This window comes from Felis catus, chromosome B3, assembly GCF_018350175.1.
Source record: "Felis catus isolate Fca126 chromosome B3, F.catus_Fca126_mat1.0, whole genome shotgun sequence".
NCBI classification, from domain to species: domain Eukaryota; kingdom Metazoa; phylum Chordata; class Mammalia; order Carnivora; family Felidae; genus Felis; species Felis catus.
Genome location: NC_058373.1, coordinates 58059101 through 58082045, shown reverse-complemented (window position 1 = coordinate 58082045; position 22945 = coordinate 58059101). Strand labels below are relative to the sequence as shown.

General features: G+C 42.0%; 1 protein-coding gene across 3 annotated transcripts in view; it reads left to right on the top strand.

Moving 5' to 3' along the window:
- SQOR (sulfide quinone oxidoreductase) overlaps positions 1 to 22506 on the top strand; it is a 49678-nt gene extending 27172 nt beyond the window's left edge. For all 3 annotated transcript variants that reach the window (XM_011282854.4, XM_045059382.1, XM_045059383.1), the window contains exons 4-10: positions 4337 to 4390; positions 6759 to 6953; positions 8963 to 9172; positions 14990 to 15173; positions 20510 to 20577; positions 20862 to 21040; positions 22188 to 22506. In XM_011282854.4, the coding sequence (XP_011281156.1) occupies positions 4337 to 4390; positions 6759 to 6953; positions 8963 to 9172; positions 14990 to 15173; positions 20510 to 20577; positions 20862 to 21040; positions 22188 to 22245 (948 nt within the window). In that variant the 3' untranslated portion in view covers positions 22246 to 22506. The remainder of the gene's footprint in view (positions 1 to 4336; positions 4391 to 6758; positions 6954 to 8962; positions 9173 to 14989; positions 15174 to 20509; positions 20578 to 20861; positions 21041 to 22187) is intronic.
- Positions 22507 to 22945: the final 439 nt, after the last annotated feature.

The window sequence follows — 22945 nt, the reverse complement described above, 5'->3', positions numbered from 1 at the left end:
CCACAATGCTGATTCATGCTGGGCTTGAGGTCAGTTCAAACTTCTGGGTGTTTTTCTCATATGAACCAATGTCAAGTCAGGCTATATATATGTATATATATATATATATATATATATATATATATATACACACACACACACACACATACATACATAAATGTGCATATATTTACATACATATATGTACATGTATGTATATATATGTAGAAAGCCATATATGGATATGGAAATATGTAATGGATTAGAATATATATGTTCTATGTATTACATATATGATATATACCATATTCTATACATAATATATGTATACATACATACTTAAAAATTATTTATCTCTCCCTGTTGATGAACTTATTTTCTCCAGCGTCTCTAAGAGAACAGACAGAATTAAACAGAAGATTATTCATAGTTGACAAGTTTGAGCTTTGGGGCTCATTTCCTCTGCCAGTTCACTGCTTGTGGGGCCAGGGCACCTGTCCCTGACAACATATATCATCTCTTTGGTACAGCAGTGCTTGCCTCCTTGATTAGACCCCTCCATATTACATGTATGGCTCAGAGTCCTCTGTGGTTGGGTTTGTGCATATCTTAAGAATCATAAACTTGTCCCATGTCTTAAGAATGAAAGGCACTGGTAGGTGTTCTCACTTCTGAGCCTTAGACATGTAAAGCTCAGACTCTTAGGAAAGTTGCAGGGTTTTGTTTTAGGGCTGGGGAAGAAATTGCCGTGAGCTGGCAGAACTTTCTTCCAAGATTTTATTAAGTATGTTAGCCAGATATCCGAGATCTGCATAAAACATCTCATGGGGGAGATGTTGTCTTGTTGGTTTTAGTTCCTCTTCCCAACTTGCCTGGATCTTTTGGATTTGTGACTCTGTCATCCGATTAACATTTTCCCCCTAGCCATTATCTATGATAGATTCATTTAAGTTCAGGGTTTTAATTTGGTAAAACCAAATCTCTGTCTCTAGAGAGCTTTTTCTAGTTCGCATCAATGAATCAACATTCTTCAGCAAATATTTTTTGCTAAAAATTTACCAAAATTATTCCATTCTTAGTTTACACTTCACTATTTTTTCAAGACTGAGTTGAAGGGATTGCTGAAATCCAGCCTCGTTGTGTCTCTGACTCTTCCCTGATGCAAGGGTCTCTGTCTGAAATGTGTCCCTTAGGCTCTGTGTGGGCTGACCCTTGTCCTTCTCCAGACTTAACCTGATTCTGGTTCTGTTCTCTGTCTCATTTCTGCTCCAGTAGATTTTCCTTTCATTTCACATGCCTTGGCCTCCTTCTTCCCCAGGACATTTTCACATGCTGACTCTATCTCTTTGCCTAGCTAACTCCTACTTAGCTTTACCTTAGCTGTACCCCTTCAGGAAAGCCTTCCCTAACCTACTGGACTGGGTCAGGTATCCTCTGGACACGCTATCACAGCATTCTGTGATTTAGTAATTATTTGTGTGATTATCTGGTAATACCTATCTCACCCATTAGGCTGAGTTCTTGGAGGGGTAGGAAATGTATCTTTCTTGTTCGGTATTATCTGTCCAGGACCTAGCACAAGATCTGTCACATAGAAGGTGCTCCATAAATATTTGTGAACAAATTGTGTCTCAGTTTCTTTATCTGTATAAGATGGGACGAGTAATACCACCTCTACCTCATTGGGTTATTTTGAGGATTAAACGGATTAAAACGTGAAGGATTAAAAAAAATTGTTTTAATGTTTAATGTTTGTTTATTGTGTGTGTGTGTGTGTGTGTGTGTGAGAGAGAGAGAGAGAGAGAGAGAGAGAGAGAGAGAGAGAGAAAGCATGAGTGAGGCAGGGACAGAGAGAGAGAATCCGAATCCAAAACAGAATCCAAAACAGGCTCCAGACTCTGAGCTGTCAGCATGGAGCACCACATGGGACTCAAACTCATGAACCAGGAGATCATGTCCTGAGCTGAAGTCAGATGCTTAACTGACTGAGCCACCCAAGCACCCCAAAACATGTGAAGGATTTAGAGCAGTGCCCTGCACAGAGTGCATGCTCAAGAAATTGTTACTGTTATTATTTGTTAAAGAATACCTGAAAAAAAGAAACAGGGAATTCTTATTAAGTACCTACTGTGTGCCAGCAGAGTTCTTGACTTCTGACTGACTGAAAGCAGTTTACAATCTGTGAATCTGTGTTGGAACTCTTTTCCCAAATCACTAAGAGACATTTGCTTAGCAAATGAGCCTAGAATTTTGCAATGGAGGACATCCTATCTACTAAGTTATTAGTATCAGAGTTTACTGCCCCCATTCCCCTGTATAAAATTAGAATATTTGCCTGTATTTAGCCTTCTGGCAATGTCTAGACTGTTCTCTGTCATTGCTCAAAAGTCTTGTCTACAAGTTTTTGAAATTCCTTAGAATTTAGATCATCTGGCCTCAAAACTTGAATTCATTCAGAAGGCTTGAGGCTTTCTTTTTGTTCTTTGCTCTCTTAGGGTTTATTCTCCCTTAATGATTTTTTTTTTATAATCTTAAACTTGACAGTTACTAGTCCTTAAAAATAATCAATATTATGCTCTTATTAGACAGTCAGGGCAGACACAAACCAAAGGTTTTTCTTGTTGATAGTGTTCATGTTTTGCCTGTAGATCATCACCTCCTGCTCCGACCCCATGTCCCATCTGACCTCACATACCCTGAAGACTCAACATAGTTCAGTCAGGTAGTTGATGGGCCTGGTACACTTTCCTACAGAACAAGGAGTTTCAGGGCACAGCTGTCATGAATAGACAAATCATATGGAGGAAGATGTGTATATTATCCACTTTGAAAAATTATATATTTCATAAACAACTGAAACCATCCATCCATCCATCCATCCATCCATCCATCCATCCATCAAACATTACTGAGTTCCTCACTTTAATTTAGTGGCTGTGCTAGATTCTAGGAATATAAAGAATAAGACCTAACCTTTATCTTCTGGGAGTCGTCAATGTAGTGGAAGGAGACAGTACTCCTATATAATAGCACCAGTGCTATAATGCATCATGTACACCACACTAAGAGAGCTCCCAGAAGGAGCCAGTGGGGAGGAATCATTGAAAGGCCTCACTGTAGAGGTGACCTTGGAGCTGAGCCTCCTGGATCCCAGGGCAGGACCTCTGCAGAAACTTGCTGCCCATGGCTCCCCAGCCTGAGCCAAGCACTCTCTGGTCTTGGAGTTCTTCTCTCTCTTCAGTTGTGACCTGCTCCGCTCGCTGCTCTGCTTCTCCATTTAGTACAAGATTGTGATAATTAATTACAACCCATTTCTCCTTTCTGGGCTCCTGACTTTCATTACAATCATTCTCCACCTCTAGTTTTCAGGGCAAGTCCTCTTTCTTTCTTTCTTTCTTTTTTCTTTCTTTCTTTCTTTCTTTCTTTCTTTCTTTCTTTCTTTCTTTCTTTCTTCTTTCTTTCTTTCTTTTATGTTTATTTATTTATTTTGAGAGACAGAGACAGAGAAACAGAGAGAAAGGGAGAGAGAGAATTCCAAGCAAGTTCTGTGATGTCAGCACAGAGCTGGAGGTGGGGCTCGATCTCACAAACCATAAGATCATGCCCTGAGCCAAAATCAAGAGTTGGATACTTAACCGACTGAGCCACCCAGCTGCCCCTGCAAGTTCTGTTTCTTTATATCCTTTTTGCTTACACTCTTCTGGCCTCAACTTGTCTTCCTTCTGATCTTAAACCCACATTTCCATCATGATAAATATGGATACTTTGCCCTTGGCATGAGTGATCACAATACCCATGCTTAAACAGGGAGCTTTTAGGTTATAAATAGATCATTAAGTAAGATCAGGTACATTATATCACATTTTTTTCCATGGCCCTCAAAAGAGCAGTTTCTCACAATGTTGGTCCAATCCACACGACAGGTCAGATTTGCTTGGGATTCACACATCACTCCATAGATTTTAAAGAAAGTTGATTGTCTTTTAAGATGAGGAAGTGATTCTCCCACCCCTCAGCATGAGAAAGTGTTAACACAGGCACCATACAAATAATTGTGACTTCTTTGTATCGCTGTCCACTATGTAAAAATACAAGAGTCTCAAGCCCTGGGGGCGGGGGGGTGGTGGTGGTGGTTATACAATACAGTACTTGCGAAACACTGAGGTGTGAGGTGACAGAGAATGGCAGACATGGTGGCAAACTGGAGTGTGCCTCCCTCCCTGTGCCCTGCCCATCACCCACAGCCTCAAGGCATACACATTAAAAAATGGAAACATGATGGTGGCCACACAGGGGTGGGGTTGAGGACTGCCGCTCCTGGGATCCTGGTCTAAAATATTACTGTTTTGTGTTGCAGATCTCCTACAAATATCTTATTATTGCTCTTGGAATCCAGCTGGACTATGAGAAGGTACTATTTTAAGATTTATTTATTGACTTTTGAGAGAGAGAGAGAGAGAGAGAGAGAGAGAGAGAGAGAGAACACAGGGGAGGGGCAGAGGGACAGGGAGAAAGGGAGAGAGAATCCCAAGCAAGCTGTGCCCTGACAGTGTGGAGCCCACCACAGGTCTTGAACTCAAGAACTGTGAGATGATGACCTGAGCTGAAATCAAGAGTCCGACACTTAATGGCCTGAGCTACCCAGGCACCTGAGAAGGTACCGTTTTAAACTACTTCTGTGTTACACTGGCCTACTTATGCTAAGATCAAATGCTGTATTTAGTTGCTTTGTATTCGTTTTGACAAGAAACAGTTCTAAGGGATCCTCTTAGTTTTGTTTTGTTTTTTTTTTTTTCTCAGTGGTCGTTTTATGGTTTTTGAAAAATCATCTCTAAGATTCTGTCAGTGATAATGATATATTTTAGCTTTAAGCTTTAATCTGAGTTTAGTGTGTCCATCCCTAATGGCAGTTCTTGCAAAACAGCAGGCTTTTTCACACTCACAGGAAAACTACCTTGCTGTGTAGGACTGAGTTGCCTCTTCCCCTCCCAAGCTCCATGGAGTCCCTGCAGTGTGAGGTCCTGCTCCCTGGCCAGCTCGGCCAAAGGGGGAGTGAGGTCTCCTCTCTTTCTGTGACTCTCCCTGCCCCTCTCTGCTCCCGAGTTCCCAGGGAAGCAACTTGAATTGGATGAGGAGTCAAAAACGGCCCTTTGTGACCAGTCTCCCTAAAATAAACCTGGTTACCACTTTGTGGCACCTTTTTCCTTGACAACAATGTCTTCGAAGTAGAGAAAAGTGATGAGGGAGATGAAAGATCAGCTGTTTGTTTGTCTCTTGGATAGTGCGTTTTGCTTTGGGAACCAGGAAGTATGGAGGTCGTGTGAGAAGAACCCTAGGCAGTGGTCAGGAGCCTCGGCATCTGGTTCTGTAAGATTCTAGGTGGGTCTCTCAACCTTGCTCTCCTCAGTTTCCTCGTCTGTGCCTAGGAGCCAGTACTGTTTTCCCACCTGCCTCAGAGGCATGCAGCGAATATCCACTGTTAGCATGGGATGAAACTTCAGAAACATTAAAATACAAGGTGATCCTATAATAATAATGATAATCATAATGATGATGATTGTTGAGACTGTTGATATTATAACTACTTAAACTGCAGCAGGAGATATGATCGGAGAAATGGTTGCTTTTTACACTGAGGAGGAGACCATAGCCCTCTGTTTCCTTGAGAGCTGAGGGATGGGTGTCGAGTGGTGGCCCTATGGCCTGGAGAGCAGCCTGGCAGGGTTCTGAAGGACCAGTGCATCTTGATGACTGTTGTTTGACCGTTCTCTGCTCTTGCTGGAAGAACTGGTGCCTGAGTCTCAACTCAATCGATTCCATCTTCATTGTCCTCTATCAACCTCCTAACATTTAGGACAAGCGCCCAGGTAATCTTCCTGGCAGGAATACACTAACACCTCTGGAGCACTTACTGTGTGGGTGTTATTTGCCCGAGCGCTTTCCATGCATGGTTTCACATACTTCTGCCAACAACCCTCCGAAGCAGTTACTTTTCTCCCCATTTTACAGGCGAGGAACATAAACTTCTTGGTGTACAGTAGAACCACCCAGAGATCCTGTTAAAACAGGTTTCTGGGCTTGCCCCTGAGTTTCTGAATCAGTAGGTCTGGGTGGGGCCTGATAATTTGCATTTCTAGGAAGTTCCCGGGTACCATACTTTGAAACCCCACTGGCTCAGGGATATTAGGTAATTTACCCAGGGTCATAACACTTGTAAGTAGAAAAGCTGGGACTCAAGCCAGATCTGTGGGGTTCCCAAGTCCATGTTTTTAATTACCTGCCCTTACTGCCTTTGCCAAGAGTCTGATATGGTACAACCTTCGATAATGGGTAGTTGACATTTGCGATTATTGACAGTATGGCTCTTGGTTCTGTCTGTCATTCTTCTTCTTCCCAGGATGGCAGCTCGTTCTCCAAAAGGGAAGTATGGCTGGCTTCTTGTCCTCCCTGTGATGGTGGGAAGAAGTCTGTCCAAATCATGGTCTCAAGGCCAGGGAGGCGAAGGGGTTCCCTGGGGCTGGGCCCATTCTGTGGGTTGACAGTTGACTTCAGGCCCCACAGCCCTGGTCTTAGCAGATCCCTCACCCACCTTCCTGCCTGCTCTAATGTGTGGGTGAATACTGGGGGCTAATAATTGGACTGAAATACTCGAGAGGTTATAGAAATGGCAGAGAACAAAGGCTCTAAACAAGAGTTTTTGCACTTTGGTCAAAAAATTTACACTCCTGTGAATTTGCGCTTTTGTTAAAAAACTCGTTTCTTGGTGTGCTTTCTTGCAGATTAAAGGCTTACCTGAAGGTTTTGAGCATCCCAAAATCGGGTCCAATTACTCGGTGAAGACAGTAGAGAAGACGTGGAAAGCTTTGCAAGACTTCAAAGAGGGCAATGCCATCTTCACCTTCCCGAATACCCCTGTAAAGTGTGCTGGGGCCCCCCAGAAGATCATGTATCTGTCAGAAGCCTATTTCAGGAAGGTATGCTTCCTGTCCAGGGACAGAGACAAGGAGGGCAGACGGTGCTAATAAAGAGATGCCAGAATTCCATTTTGTCCTTGTCACAATACCTTTCTGATTTCTAAATTTTTATTACATATGTATAAAATTATATAACTGGTGGCTTATAAACCAGAAAAAAAGGAAGTCCCTATAATCCAATTACTCTGATATAGCTGCTGTTATCAATTTGACACATCCTTTTATTTTTTTTCCTGTACATTTTTTAACATGGTTACAATCATACCATGCAAATTTAGATGTACTCCTTGTTATTAAATAGTCTTTGTAACATACTTTCTAATGTGTATATAGAAATCTACTGGGGAGCAGTGTTAGACATTGTTTAAATATTTCCATATAGTTGGACAATTTGTTGTACATTGTTTGTTCTTACACATACAGTATCCTCAATTGCTCCCGCTTAAGTTCAAGGTTATGTATATTTTCAGGTTCTTAATAGACATCATTGAGAATACAGTAGGCAAATGCCAATTCTAAAGACAAAAAAAAAAAAAAATGTTGACCTAGAACTTCAAACCTTAGTGGAAAGAGGTATTTGGGTGGGGACACTCCCAGCATTCCTCAAAGATACGTGTCAGAGCCAGTGTCCACAGCCTGAGTATACCTGGCATGAAGCTCCGGGAAGCTGCTCTCGCCCTCCGGCCCTTGTGTGACATGTCACATGTGGTTTACCACAGCGTGGTCTGACTTGAGGCAGTGTCAGGATTCAAAGCAGTCTGTGGTTCTGTAAAGGGACAGGTGAGAGAAGGGGAGAGAAGGGAAGGGGCAGGTGGGACCAAAGAACCTTTGGACGTGTGCTTGGAACCACACTGGGAAGCCTTCACCTGAGTTATGCAAACCTATGCCAACCCCCCTGGGGAATTAAGCAACAGTTGGACTCATCATTCCTCTTTCTTTTTTTAAATTTTTTTATTTTTTATTTTTTTTAAATATGAAATTTATTGTCAGATTGGTTTCCATACAACACCCAGTGCTCATCCCAACAGATGCCCTCCTCAATACCCCTCACCCACACTTCCCTCCCTCCCACGCCCTGTAAACCTTCAGTTTGTTCTCAGTTTTTAAGAGTCTCTTATGTTTTGGCTCCCTCCCTTTCTAACCTTTTTTTTTTTCCTTCCCCTCCCCCATGGTCTTCTGTTAAGTTTCTAAGGATCCACATAGGAGTGAAAACATATGGTATCTGTCTTTCTCTGTACGACTTATTTCACTTAGCATAACACTCTCCAGTTCCATCCACGTTGCTACAAAAGGCCAGATTTCATTCTTTCTCATCTTTTCTATTTCTAAGAAATGGCCTTCTGATTCAAGAGAATTCCTGGATGGCACAGCCTTTGGAGGTTTTCACCCACCTCACTTCTTTCAAATAGTATGATTCAGCTGAGCAAATCTGAAAAGGAACTGAACAAAGGAAAAGGGGAGGAGACGAGTTGTTTCTTCCTTCCTGGAATTGTCTCTGCAAAACTCTTTTCTTCTAAGTCTTGGACAGCTGAGAGGAAGTTTCTCTTTCAGGCGTCATAAGATCTTAGGCATCTGGGAGAATATTAGCCTCTGAAACATACGAAGAATTCTAGTGTGTATGAGCCAGTGGGATGGGAACTTTGTTCACTACTGTTCCTGCAGCACCTAGAACAGTGCCTGACCAGCTGTAGGACCTCATTAAATATTTATTGAGTGAATGAACAAATGAGTATATGAATAAACAGTTCAGCCCATCTTTCCCTGGACTTGACCTTCATCTCTGGCCTGCAAATAAGCAGTGCCCTCTTAACCCCCCCAACTCAAATGTGCCCTTAGTTGCTGTGTCACTGGCAGAAAGTAAGAAGGAGGCCTCGCCCCACCGGTGGCTGGTGATAGAGAAAGCTGGTGAGCTCTCTTGTAAGGGTTTTAATTCTTGTGTAAGTTAAAAAACGAAGTGGCTGAAGTAATGCTTTGGTGTCGGCTGTTTCTGTCCTTTCCTTTTTTCCCAGACGGGGAAGCGATCCAAGGCCAATATCATCTTCAACACTTCCCTCGGAGCAATTTTTGGGGTTAAGAAGTACGCTGCTGCACTGCAGGAGATCATCCAGGAGAGGGACCTCACTGTTAACTACAAGCAAAACCTCATCGAAGTCCGAGCCGATAGACAAGAGGCCGTTTTTGAGAATCTGGACAAACCTGGAGAGACCCAAGTGATTTCAGTGAGTGGTGAGGTCCAGCTGTCGGCGAAACACTGCCCTAGATGCCAACAACACTGTGGCTCCCTCCTCCCTGTCGCCCTCTGCGTGCTGGGGGAGGCTGGTTACAATGAGCATATTAGGGCAGTAATAGGAGAGAAGGTGGACTAGAATGGATGGGGAAGAGAAAGAAGGGGGCTGCGTGCATGGGAGCTGAGGAGGGTTTATCTACTGGTTTCAAGTGAATTTATATCCTATTTTGTATCTCCACTTTTCTTCTACTGAGTCACTTGAAGCAGCCAAAAATATTTGATGACTTCAGGTCTGCCTAGAATTCAGGAAGGGCTTCCTTAAATGGAGGATTTGGTGATTTCTCTATTTATGCTGTGTGAGAAACAGTCCTGTTTGTGGGTAGTTTACAGGTGACAGGGGTGTCTTTCCCCTGTGGAAGAGGATGTCTTTAAACATCTTTCACTGGTGGGGCGCCTGGGTGGCTCAGTCGGTTAAGCGTCCGACTTCAGCTCAAGTCATGATCTCGCGGCCCGTGAGTTCAAGCCCCGCGTCTGGCTCTGGGCTGATGGCTCAGAGCCTGGAGCCTGCTTCCGATTCTGTGTCTCCCTCTCTCTCTGCCCCCTCCTCCATTCATGCTCTGTCTCTCTCTGTCTCAAAAATAAATAAACTTAAAAAAAAAAAAAGCATCTTTCACTGGTGCACAAAAGGAAGCACTTCAAAATCCTTGAAAGGTGTTTTGGAGCCATACCCTAACTTGGGAAGATTGAGCCTCTGTATATGGGCTTGGATCCTGTGTGTTTCTTCTTCTTCTGCTGTGTAGCAGGAATAGTACTTTTGTAGAGGTTTATGAGGATTAAGAACAAGATGTAAAGGCATCTGGAGAAGCATACATGGGAGAATCGTTTGTTTATATCACTCTGGCAAGAGCCGTTAGCAACGAGAAAATAGCGCATAGTGACATTTTATTCATTCAGCAATTTTAGAGGAATGAAGGGTTCCATAAAAAGGGAATTTTGAAGTGAACCAACAACTAATCTTCCAAACATCAAAACTTCATGTTTTAGGCTTTTTAGTGCAGGCTTTTTCTAAAATGTATTGCACACATCTTTCCTTTCTTAAATGGTATGTATTGACTATCATTTAAGGTGTTACTGATGATTCAAAGTCATAATTTAAACTTTTATTTGCAAATAATCTTAAACTTAGAGAAGCTGCAAAAAATGCAAACAGTACAAAGAAAACTGTATACTGTGTAGCCTTTACCTAGATTCATTTATTTTCGTTTTACCCAATTGGCTTTATCATTTGATCTCTCTCTCCCTCCACATATAATGTAATGTAGTATGATGTGATAGGATATAATATTCCCAAAGCATCTAAAGGTAAGTTATATACATCCTACTTCATGGCCATTTACCTAAATTCTTTGCTGTAAATCTGTTGAGAGATCCCTATTCTCTTGCATAACCATAGTACAGTTATCAGTTCAGTAATTTAGCATGGATACAATATTTTAATCTACCATTTGTATTTGTTTTGTTGATTGACCCAATAGCACTTATAGCATGCTTCTCCCTCCAGCGCAGAACCCAGTCAACAGGCAGGTATTGCATTTATTTGTGATGTTTCTTGAACATCCTTTGATCTGGAACATTTCCATAGCCTTTTCTGGTGGATGTTTTGGAATAATACAGCCCCCCTCTCTGCTTTTATTTTTTAATAGCATGTTCCTCATTTGGGGTTTGTTTATATTTTCTTGTGATCAGTTTCAGGCTCTGCATTTTAAGTTTATTTATTTATTTTTGCTTTAAGAGAGCAAGCGGGAGGGGGCAGAGAGAGAGGGGGACAGAGGATCCGAAGCGGGTTCTGTGCTGACAGCAGAGAGCCTGATGTGGGGCTCGAACTCACGAATTGCAAGATCATGACCTGAGCTGAAACCAAGAGTCGGATGCTTAATTGACTGAGCTACCAGGTGCCCCTCAGGCTCTACATTTTTAGACTGAAATGCTGTTTAAGGAATGTCGTGTCTTTCTAGTGTATCACATTTGAAAGCACATTATGGTCACCTGCCCCTCATTAATGATATTTATTTTGATCACCAGTCAAAAGATGGCCCAATTTCTCCACTGTATATTGTTATTCTTTTCCTCCTTTGCTACTAATAAGTCTTGGGGAGGGGGGAGACACTTTAAGACCAAGCAAATACCCTACTCCCTCCTCATTAGGTTTCCCACTGGATTTATCATCCACTGATGATTTTTGCCTAGTCCAGTCTTTATTATGGTGGTTGCAAAATGATGATTTTTCCAATCAAGCATTCTGTCCACCTTTAACAGTAAGCTGTTGGCATTCTGTCTGCAAAAGCCCTCCTTTCTCTCAGTTCATTAGTTATAGGTATAAATTTATGAATTCTTTTTTTTTTTTTTTTTTTGCCTCCAATGGTTTGTAATTTATTACTGTCCTTAACTCATTACTGTCCTTTTGGCACTCAAACTGTCCCAGATTTGGCCAGTAGGAGTCCTTTCAAGATGGCTATGTCCTTGTGACATGTCGCCATCATATTTTGAGCACGTTCTTGCTTTCTGGTGTCACAGGATGTCCTAGGCTCACCTACTATGTACTTGCCCCAGCTCAGGGTCATTATTTTGAATAGCTTTTATAAAGTTATGCTCCTAGAGCCTCCTAGGGCTAGTTATCATTTTATAAAAGGGTCTCAAAGTACTCTGCTATTTGATTTTGTATGTGTCCTTTTTGTGGCTTTCCAGTTTTCTTCTTTCTTGGCTGTCAGGCAGTCGTGAGTGACGTTAGAAGGTCCCTCCCACTTCAGCTCCTTTAAGCTGCTGCTGTTAATTCTTTATTGGCTGGAAAATGAGATAGCCAAACTTGTTTGATTTTATGTAAAGTAACAGCGAGTGGGCTACAAGTGAGGGCCCACTACATACTTTTCTGAGCAAACTATATGGGCTTGAGTGCATGAACTTCATTTTGTTATTTGGTCTTTTTCACTTTGGTTCTCAGCTGTGCTGTGGATTGTTGAAGTTGCAGATAGAAACTTGGATATGTAAATGGTTATTGTTCTTCTAAAGAGTTTATAAAGAAAAGAGATATTTGTGTCTGCTTTAAATGTTAGGATGTCAGGTCAGAATTTCTTTCCAGACCCAATTCCACTCTTAAAATATGAATTTCAAAAATCTACCAAAAGGCGTTAAAGTAGCGGCTCTCAGCCCTGGCTGCACATTGGAATCACCTGGGGAGCTTTTAAATGCTCTGATGTCTGGGTCTAACCCCCAGATTTTGATTAATTAGTTTGGGGGTGTGGACTGATGATTGGGCATTTCAAAAGTTCCTCTAATAATTCAAATGTACAATCAGGATTGAGAACTACTACTGTAAGGAATTAAAAAGAAAAGAAAAGAAAAGAAAAGAAAAGAAAAGAAAAGAAAAAGCCTATAGCCTAACCCCCACAGTGTTCAATGGTCTACTGTGATGTATTTCTTTTTTTTTTGTTGTTTTATTTATTTTGAAAGAGAGAGAGAGAGAGAGAGAGAGAGAGAGAGAGAGAGAGAGAGCGCCTGAGGGAGAGCATGAGCAGGGGAGGGGCAGAAAGAAAGGGAGAGAGCGGATCCCCAGCAGGCTCAGAGTGGAGCCTGACGCGTGGCTCGAACTCATGAACTGTGAGATCATGACCTGAGCTGAGATTAAGAGTTAGATGCTTAATGACTGAGCTACCCAGGGATCCCTGTAATGTATTTCTTTATAGGTAAACAAATGGAAGGTAAAGTGACTTACCATATAATAACATTCTGTTTTTCCTTGTAAATGGACCTGTTCCTTCAAGCCAGAGCTTCTAAGACTGTCACCTACAGGTTTCATGTGTCAGAATCGGTAGGAGATTTTGTTAAAGTGCAGATTCCTATGCCTCACCCAGACCTACTGGATTGGGATTGTGGGGTGGTGGGGCCCAAAATCTGCATTTCCCACAGGTCTCCCAAATGCTGCTTATAAACATTAAAGTTTGAAAACCACTACCCTGAATAGATTATTTACGTTAATGAAGGAGAACCAAGTTATCTGTCACACACAGTTTGTGGAAATAGTGGATAAAGAGCAAGTTACAACTAACTGCCAATGTTATTTTTTAATAAATCTATAAAGCAGACCCTAGTATATCTTTTGTAGGGTATTAGTTTGAGTAAAACTTCATGCCTTTATGATGATTGTGTGGAAATATTTAACTTTTCTTCTAGCAAAGATGTGTGGAATTCATGTGTGCTTGTGAAATTTAAGCACATTAATGCCAGTAGGTAGATATGACTCTGGTAAGACTTAGCCCTCAGCTAAAAAAAAAGTGGTTCTACTTAACTATAGAAAAACAGACATAGCCTTTATAATTTGGTGGCTGATGGCTGTTGGATTCCATACATTATCCTGCAGACATGTGCTCAGTCTCCATGTTCATTAGCACAGCCAGCCTCAGGAACCCATGCCCTGAAAGAACCCAAGATGACCTTGCAGAGGAGCAGAGCCCATTGACAGCTCTCCTTTACTTTAAGGTTAATTAAGCTTATAATTGGGAGGAGGAATCATACAAGTCACCTCCTTACCTCCCTCTGCTGTCAAGGACTGACCAGCCCTGACAAGGGATGGGCCTCCTCAGAGAAACCAGGGGCTATGGACTGCCACAAGGTGGGGATTGTCTTAAGACACTAAAGTTTTCTCCTTAATGAAATGTTTTGGAACTCTTAAATCAGTTTGAAATTGCTAGATGGAGTTTGCGAACAATAATAAAAAGAATAGGAAGGATAAACCACAAAAATATTACATAAGCAAATAAGTACTACATAAACAAAACATTAAATGAGCCATCCACATTGATCAGGGTGGGTTAGTGCACTGCTACCAAGGGTAACGTTGATACAGGTTTTCTGGGAAAAATACACAGACAAACCATCCTACCCCCGCTAGACTGTTCAGTAAACCTATTCCTGAATCAGATCACTCTCTCCTCCAAAATGCCGATATTCTCACCACCCTTTATGTCATATTTTTTTTATTAAAAATTTTTTAAATGTTTATTATTTATTTTTTAGAGAGAGAGACAGATAGAGCATGAGGAGGGGAGGGGCAGAGAGAGAGGAAGTCACAGAATCCAAAGCGGGCTCCAGGCTCCGAGCTGTCAGCACAGAGTCTCATGTACAGCTCGAACTCACAAACCATGCAATCATGACCTGAGCCGAAGTTGGATGCTCAACTGACTGAGCCACCCAGGCGCTCCCTTTTATGTCATCTTAAGTTGGTGTTCCAATGGTTTCCTTTATGTGTTTTGAGAGTTGATCCATGTTTGAAAATGGTGCTCACTTACCAGCCCCGAACATGACCTTTGTGGGTTTCAGCGACTCTGAGCACCACTTTGCAGAATAAAACGGAAGTAACGGACTTTACAAGTAGTCAGCTGAGGGTCAGGCAGAGAGCAACCGAGAAACACCACTTCCTTTGTTTTAGTAATAATAGAAACATCAGTGGGTTCTTTCAGAATGTGAGTAAGGTTCATTCCAGTGCTGCTGATTTCCCCACGCCTCTGGCCAAAAGGATCATGTTGACTCTGTATGGGGAAACAACACCAACTGAGCGAGTGGTTAGTTGTTTTATCACCACGCTGCATGGAAGCATGGAAAACCTCGGAGGGGGTGTGGATTAGGACAGCCACTGAGTATACAGTGTGCCATGCAGCCATAGTATGGTGTATGGGTAAGGGAGATCAGGGGACAGCTGTGGGGCTGTAGAAATACTGCAATAAACACAAGTTTGGATGCTTTCCTTTTTTTGTAGTATGAAATGCTTCACGTGACCCCACCAATGAGCCCGCCAGATGTCCTCAAGACAAGTCCCGTGGCTGACGCTGCTGGTTGGGTGGATGTGGATAAAGAAACTCTGCAGCACAAGAAATACCCAAATGTGTTTGGGATTGGGGATTGCACTAACCTTCCCACATCAAAGACCGCTGCTGCAGTAGGTAAGAGAACGAATGAGCTATGTTCCGACTCTCTCAGAATGATGTCACCCTAAGGGACCATCATAACAAAAACCAAAGCCTGGCACAAATAGCATTCCATTCATAAGGAAACTTTTGTGGCCTCAAAATGACTTCAACCTCCCTGACACAGAGGCTAGCTGTTGATGAACGTGGTGTCATATGAAGAATAAAGAGTAGCATCGCCTCCTCTGCCCTTTGTAGGTCAGGGTGGTTGTTTACAGAGGAGGGGGCATTAGAGAGAGGGTACCACTCTTCCAGCTCTGCAATTCTTTTACTTCTCATACTGCCCTACTTGTATCCTTGGCCTTTTTTTGGCCTGTGACCCTAGGCAGGTTGGCTATTTTTCCTTCTGCTTGAAACACCATAAAGCTAGGGAAGCGTTTGTTTCCACAGAAAACACATGCAAGTCAATGAAAGCTTGCGGACCAGAAAATTGTCCTGTTAGGACAAATACAGTGGAGCATGCCCTGATTGGTACACGATTGAGGCCTCAGCCTGGAAAACGAAATTCTTTACCTCCATGTTCTGCACTAGCAGTGATGAGGAGAATTGCCTTTTAGATGCTGTCCTCTGTAGATAGGAATGGTCTTCTCCACATGCTATGAAACACAGACATCCCTGCTGGTGGGGGTGGTAGTGTGTTTGTGCAAATCGCATACCTGCGGAACATGTTGTGTTACTGTCACTATTTCAACCTATTTCCTTTCTAGGAAACCCGCTGAATATCTTTTTCATTATTAAAAATAACTTCCTCCCAATTTTTTATTTTAAAAATCTCAAACCTATGACAAATTTGAAAGAAAGCACAATGAATTTCATAGGCCCCTCAGATATTAACCGATTATTATCTTTTGTAGTATTTGCTTTATTACTCTATGTACATTTTTTGCTGAGTTATTTGAAAGCAAGTTAAAAAAAATTTTTTTTAATGTTTATTTATTTTTGAGAGAGAGAGAGGGAGACAGAGTGTGAGCAGGGGAGGGGCAGAGAGAGAAGGAGGCACAGAATCTGAAGCAAGCTCCAGGCTCTGAGCTGTCAGCACAGAGCCTGACCTGGGGCTTGAACTCATGAGCCATGTGATCGTGACCTGAGCCAAAGTGGGATGCTCAACCGACTGAGCCACACAGGTGCCCCCTGAAAGCAATTTTTGACAATAATACCTCGCCCCCAAATACTATTGTATTTCTTAAGAAAAAGGACTTTCTCCTCGATATCCACAAGGCCATTATCATGTCCGAGGAATTGAACACTGTATTATCTGATATATAATCATCTCATATACAATCCAGTTCAGATTTCTCCAGTTCTCCTTTATTACCCCCACCCTACCCTCCCTTAAATCCATGAGTCAGTTAAGGGCCATACACTGCACTGGATGTCATGTCTTTTTGGTTTCCTTTAATCTGGAACAGGCCCTCGGACATTTTTTTACTTTCATGACATTGGCATTTTTGGAGACCAGGTTGGTTGTCTTGTAGAACATACATAATTTAGAGTTGTCTGGTGGTTTTCTTTCTTTCTTTTTTCTTTAAAGTTTATTTTTTATTTATTTTGAGAGGGAGAGAGAGAGAGAGAGAGAGAGAGCAGGAGGGGCAGAGAAAAAAGGGAGAGAGACAGAATTTGAAGCAGGTTCTGTGATGTCAGCACAGAGCCCAGTGTGGGGCTTGAACTCATGAACTGTGAGATCATGACCTGAGCCGAAATCAGGAATCAGACACCTAACTGACTGAGCCACCCAGGTGTCCCTTTCAGGTGCCCCTTTCTGGTTCCCCTTTCTGCTGGCTTTCTTCTTTCTTTCTTTCTTTCTTTCTTTCTTTCTTTCTTTCTTTCTTTCTTCCTTTTTTTTTTAAGTTTCTTTATTTTTTCTTTATTTTTTTTTTAATTTTTTTTCAATGTTTTTTATTTATTTTTGGGACAGAGAGAGACAGAGCATGAACGGGGGAGGGGCAAAGAGAGAGGGAGACACAGAATCGGAAACAGGCTCCAGGCTCCGAGCCATCAGCCCAGAGCCTGATGCGGGGCTCGAACTCACGGACCGCAAGATCGTGACCTGGCTGAAGTCGGACGCTTAACCGACTGCGCCACCCAGGCACCCCTAAGTTTATTTTTGAGAGAGAGAGAGAGAGAGAGAGACAGGCTGTGAACAGGGGAGGGGCAGAGAGAGAGGGAGACACAGAATCCAAAGCAGGCTCCAGGCTCTGAGCTGTCAGCACAGAGCCTCATGTGGGGCTCAAACTCAAGAGCCATGTGATAATGACCTGAGCAGAAGTCAGATGCTTAACTGACTGAGCCACCCAGGCACCCCTGGTGGCTTTCTTAAAATTAGATTCAGGTTATCCATTTGGTAAGACCCTCTGTACATGAGGCTGTGTGCCTCCCACTGCATCACCTTGGGAGCCTCTTGTTAGCATGTCTTGTCCTTGGTGAGGCTAGATTTCATCACTGGGTGAAGGAGTGACCGTTAGTTCTCTGCACCGTAAAGGTATCTTTTCTCTTTGTGACTTATAGGTAGACTGTGAGACAATGCTTTCCATTTGCTTTTATCTTCTTGTAAATCTGCTGAATTTATGTGGTGAAAATACCTGTGGGAGCACCTGGGTGGCTCAGTCCATTAAGCGTCTGACCTCAGCTCAGGTCATGATCTCACGGTTCGTGAGTTTGAGCCCCACATTGGGCTCTGTGCTGACAGCTCAGAGCCTGGAACCTGCTTTGGATTCTGTCTCCCTCTCCCTCTGCCCCTCCCCCACTCGTGCTCTGTCTCTCTCTCTCAAAAATAAATAAACATTAAAAAAAAATTTTTTTTAAAGAAAATACCTGTGGATGCATAGGAGGCCCAGATTAGCCAGTCTGTGGCCTACTTCAAACAAACACATGTCATTCATCGTTCTGAGTAGATAATATTAAATTTGATTAAATGGAAAGTTATAAGTGAAAAATCTTGCTCCCCGCCCTGTCTTGCATCTATCTGCTCTGCTTCTTTGTTCCCCCTGACCATGTAGAGAGCATCCCCATTGTTTTTACCTGTTATTTTCCAGTCTGTATTCTCTTGCATGGTTGCTCCAGAATTTATTTAACGAGTCTACTCTTAATTTGTATTTACATTGTTTCCAATCCGTTTGTATTTCAGACAGTGCTGTAGTGAATGCTTTTTTTTTTTTTTTTATGTCATTTCACATTTCAGCAAGTAAATAACAGAAGTCCCAGTGTTCCCCAAGCAGATCTACGTTTTTCACTAGATTCCCTTCCCTGGGTCCTCTCAGTATGCCTGGCAATGCTCTCACCGGTTCTACTAATCCATCCTTGTCTTTACTCGCTACCCAGACAGGTGTCTTACCTCATTCCAGACCACTATGCTACTGTGGGTGACACCCCATCTTGCTACATTGAATCTAGCTTCCTGTGGCTCCTGCCTCTTTATCTTTCCCAAGATTCTCCCTTAATTACCCACAGCACAGCCAAGACCAGGATGTGGCATTAACAAAAGTTAAATGAAGGTTTGGGCATAGCCAAAGGGGATTATAATACACGAAAAAAGTGCACAACAATTCACATACCCTTTCATACACACATACCTGGACAGAGTGACTGCTTCCTGGGTCCCAACCTCCTGGCAACTGGTACCCACCCAACATCTTCTCTCCTCTTCGTTGATCTTGATGCCCTGCTGCAGGCACCTCTTTGGAACTTCTCAGTTAAGATCCTAAACTCTGTACGGCCCTCAAAGGGGAACAAAGTTTTCCAAAAGGGAAATAGGATCTTTAGAGATGTTAAGACAATGAGGACAGCCAGTTAATATTTTTAAAGCGGAATCATTTACTCCTCATTTTTTTGAAACTGCTCATTCGAGAAAAAAAATTATTGCTCTTTTGATTTGGGCATCAGTAAACTACACTCTGTGGGCCAAATGCAACCTGCTTCCTGTTTTTGTACAACTGGCTAGGAATGATTTCTACTGGTTAACATTTATAATCAATTTATGATAGGGAGCATTGAGGTTCAGAAAAAAGAATTTCATTCTTCTTACTAGTAGACCTGTATTACAGAAAATTATTGTTATGTTTTGGATTTTGTTAATAAACTTTTTTTTTCTCTCTTGTTACTTAATATCTTTGATATTTGCCTCTTGGCCCACAAGGTGTAAAATTTTCCTTTACAGAAGAAGCTTGTTGACTCCTGATTTTGGGGATTGCAAAACAACCGCTTTAATGAGTATTATACAGTATAAACCTAATCCATCTTTCCTCAAAAGCAAATCCAGTGTTCCACCTTGAGAGACACAAACTGCTTGTATTTTTAAAAGGGCAGTCTTAATTATTCAAAATTGAGCACAGACTGGGATTAGATGGTATTAAGGAATTATTGCTAATAATTCAGGTATATTGAATTGCGTTTGTATTTAAAAATTGCTATTGTGTTTGTATTTAAAAAGTTCCTCATATATTGGAGATATACACAGAAATATTTCTGGGTGAATTGTTGTGATGTTTGCTCTGAAAATACTCCAGAAAGTAAGAGTAGCATCTGTGATGGGATAGATGAAACAAGAAAGATAAGAGTTTGAATATTTTCATAGTAAAAACAGTAGTCTCCCACTCTTACCATCAAAAACAAAAACATCCGTCTACCTATCTAATTGTCTATATTTGGTCCAGCCTTAGCCAGGGTGCTCTAGTACAGAGGAAAGCTCACTGTGTTACCTAATTGAATATACCTGGGGCAATCTAGGCTGTCTGAACAAGAACAAAGGAACACATGAAAGTCTAGGGGATTCTGGACACACAGACCAAGTTGACAACTATTGACCCCGAGGAGTAGGGGGTCTGCGGTTGGGATAGGGCCACCCTAACAGTTTTCTTGTTTGGAGAGAGCTGGCTCTTAAGTTTCAAACTTAGAGAGGCATCTGTGTAGGCTTTTGATGAATTGAAGAACCCCTCCTGGTAGCGAGAACTTCAAGTGGTAAGATGAGTCATGTTCTAGTTAAAATTTAGAGGGATAGGGGTGCCTGGGTGCCCAATCGGTTAAGCATCTGGCTCAGGTCATGATCTCATGGTCATGAGTTCAAACTCCACATCAGGCTTTGTCCACACTGACAGTGTGGAGCCTGCTTGGGATTCTCTCTCTCTGTCTCTCTCTCTGTCTGTCTCTTTCAAAAATAAATAAATAAACTTTAAAAAAGTTAAACATAATAAAACAATGAAAAAATCTAGAGGGATAGGGAATGGAGGCTTCTTAATTTGTCTACATTTATTTGCAAATTAGTTTTCTTGGAAAACCTAGATGCTTATACTTTTCTGACTTTTCCATTTCTCTTATAGCTGCCCAGTCAGGAATACTGGACAGAACAATTTCTCTGGTTATGAAGAATCAAACACCAACAAAGAAGGTTTGTATGCCTTGTAAGAACCACTGTCTGAATTATCATCTCTTATTCTGCCTGAAAGCAGTGTTTTCCCACAATTCTGCCACTTCCTTAATAGGTTTCTCTAATATGGGCACTTTAATTTTTGTCCTCAGTATATTTTTGTTATATAATTTCCATTTTTTCACTGTACAAAAATATTCAAAAACATAAAACCGTAATTACTTAGAGTAAATAATAAATTCTGAAGTATTATATAATGCCAGATAAAGAGCCACTTTCCAACTCAGTCTCACATGCAAATTTAGTATGATGGCTACACCTCGTGTCCACTGGTGACTGGCTACAACCGTGTGATTCTTGCGGAGTTTGACTACAACGCTCAGCCGCTGGAAACCTTCCCCTTTGACCAGAGCAAAGAGCGACTTTCCATGTACCTCATGAAGGCCGACCTGATGCCTTTCCTGTACTGGAACATGATGCTAAGGTAAGGTCATCGCCTAGGGTAGAGAGACACGCCTTTTGGCATATTGCACCGCCTTGTGCAGGGTGGTTGTCTCAAGGAAGCCTTCAAGCTACAGGAGACATCATGACCCAAGGCAGGGGATCTGCTTTGCTGTGTTGTTTCTTAGGGATTTGTGATGGCAGCCTATGAAGGATCTGAAACCTTAGCTGTGTTCTCTTGCTACTGGATTAATAACAACAACAACAACAACAACAACAATAATAATAGTAAATCAATTTCACATGTCAAGTACTTTTTCATCTGACACCTTCTGTGTGTGTGTGTGTGTGTGTGTGTGTGTGTGTGTGTGTTCTAGGAAAAATAAAACATAGTGATTCAGAGCAAAAGCTTTGGAGTCAGACCTGTGCCCTGAGTCCTGCTTCTGCCATTTACTAGCTGTGTGTCCTAGGGCAAGTTGCCTAACTACTCTCATCTACAAAATGAACTTAACATTGCCTACCTCACAGGATGAAGATCAATGAGATGACATATAAAAAGCTGCATAGTAGGCATTCAATAAGTAAATAGAGTAATAAAAACTAAGATTCTCTTGATCCAAAAAATGACAATCTCATTTCACTTGTCCAAACCCTTAAGAGATAGTTAAGTCAGGTATGTATATCAGTGATTTTGTCTTCAAGGGGACATTTGGCAATATCAGGAGACATGTTTGATTGTCACAACTGGAGGGGATGCTTGTGAGTATCTAGTGAATAGAGGCCAGAGATGCTGCTAACCATCTTAAAATGCACATGTCAGTCCCACAACAAAGAAATATCTGGTCCAAATTGTCAGTAGGGCCGTGATTGAGAAACCCTGAACTATACTTAATTTACAAGCAAATGAGAGTAGAAAGGATTGCAGTTGGCATGTAGCAGAGCCTTCATACAGGTTTGCTGAGTTGAGTCTGCGTGTCCAGGCTCACATAGCAAGTCAGTGTCAAAGCCAGGATCCAAAGTATGTTGTCCCCTCCTGATCATGGGATCTTTCTACCTCACTAGACAAGTCTTGCTTTATGTGCTGAGAAGCAAGCTGTGTGAGCAACTTGGCTTCCCTTTCAACATTCTGCTGCTGAAGTCAACCCCATCTTTTCTGAAACAAATAATCTTCTGTATGTCATTTCTTACAGGGGTTATTGGGGAGGACCAGCCATTCTGCGGAAGTTGTTCCATCTGGGTATGAGTTAAGGATGGCTCAACCCTTGCTCTCCTTGGATGGCTTCTGAACCCGAATCACAGTCGTTGATTGACCAAGAGCAGCATGAAGAACTTAAAACCTAAAACTGTGCAAAGAGTTTACTGCTGGGTGATGGTGACCAAATGCCTCCTTTTTCAGTGCCTCTGGACAGCTACCATGTGACATGCCCAGGATGAGTTTGATTCTTCAGAAATATTCAAATGAAAGATTAGATTTCTATTTTTTAAATAAAAGCTTGCCATTGATTGAGATTCTATGAGACAATTTTATCTTGAGTGGTAGAACGAAAAGTTACAGCAGTTGGGAGCAAAAGTTGCTGGTGGGAGCTTACCTGTTACCTACTGTGAGTGTTCTATTGATGGCTGATGCATTTTCGCCAGACCTTGTTTGGATTCACACAAAGTTACTCCCAGGAGAGTATTATTTCAAGTGGTGTGTGTGTGAGAGCCCTGAACATGTGATGCTTAGAATTCCTCAGCAGGGTCATAGTGGTTGTTGCCCTCTCCTCGGCCGCCATGTTTGTGCTGAGGCCATACCTCCTCCTGGTTAATGACTGATGCGATGCTGGCACATTCCTGTAGAATGTGGGACTCTTCTACTTGGCAGCTGGCTCCAAGTTATTCCCCATCAACCTGGCTGAAGCTTTCTTAGAACTGTGTCATCAGAGATTCTCTTTCCCTGACCCTCCTA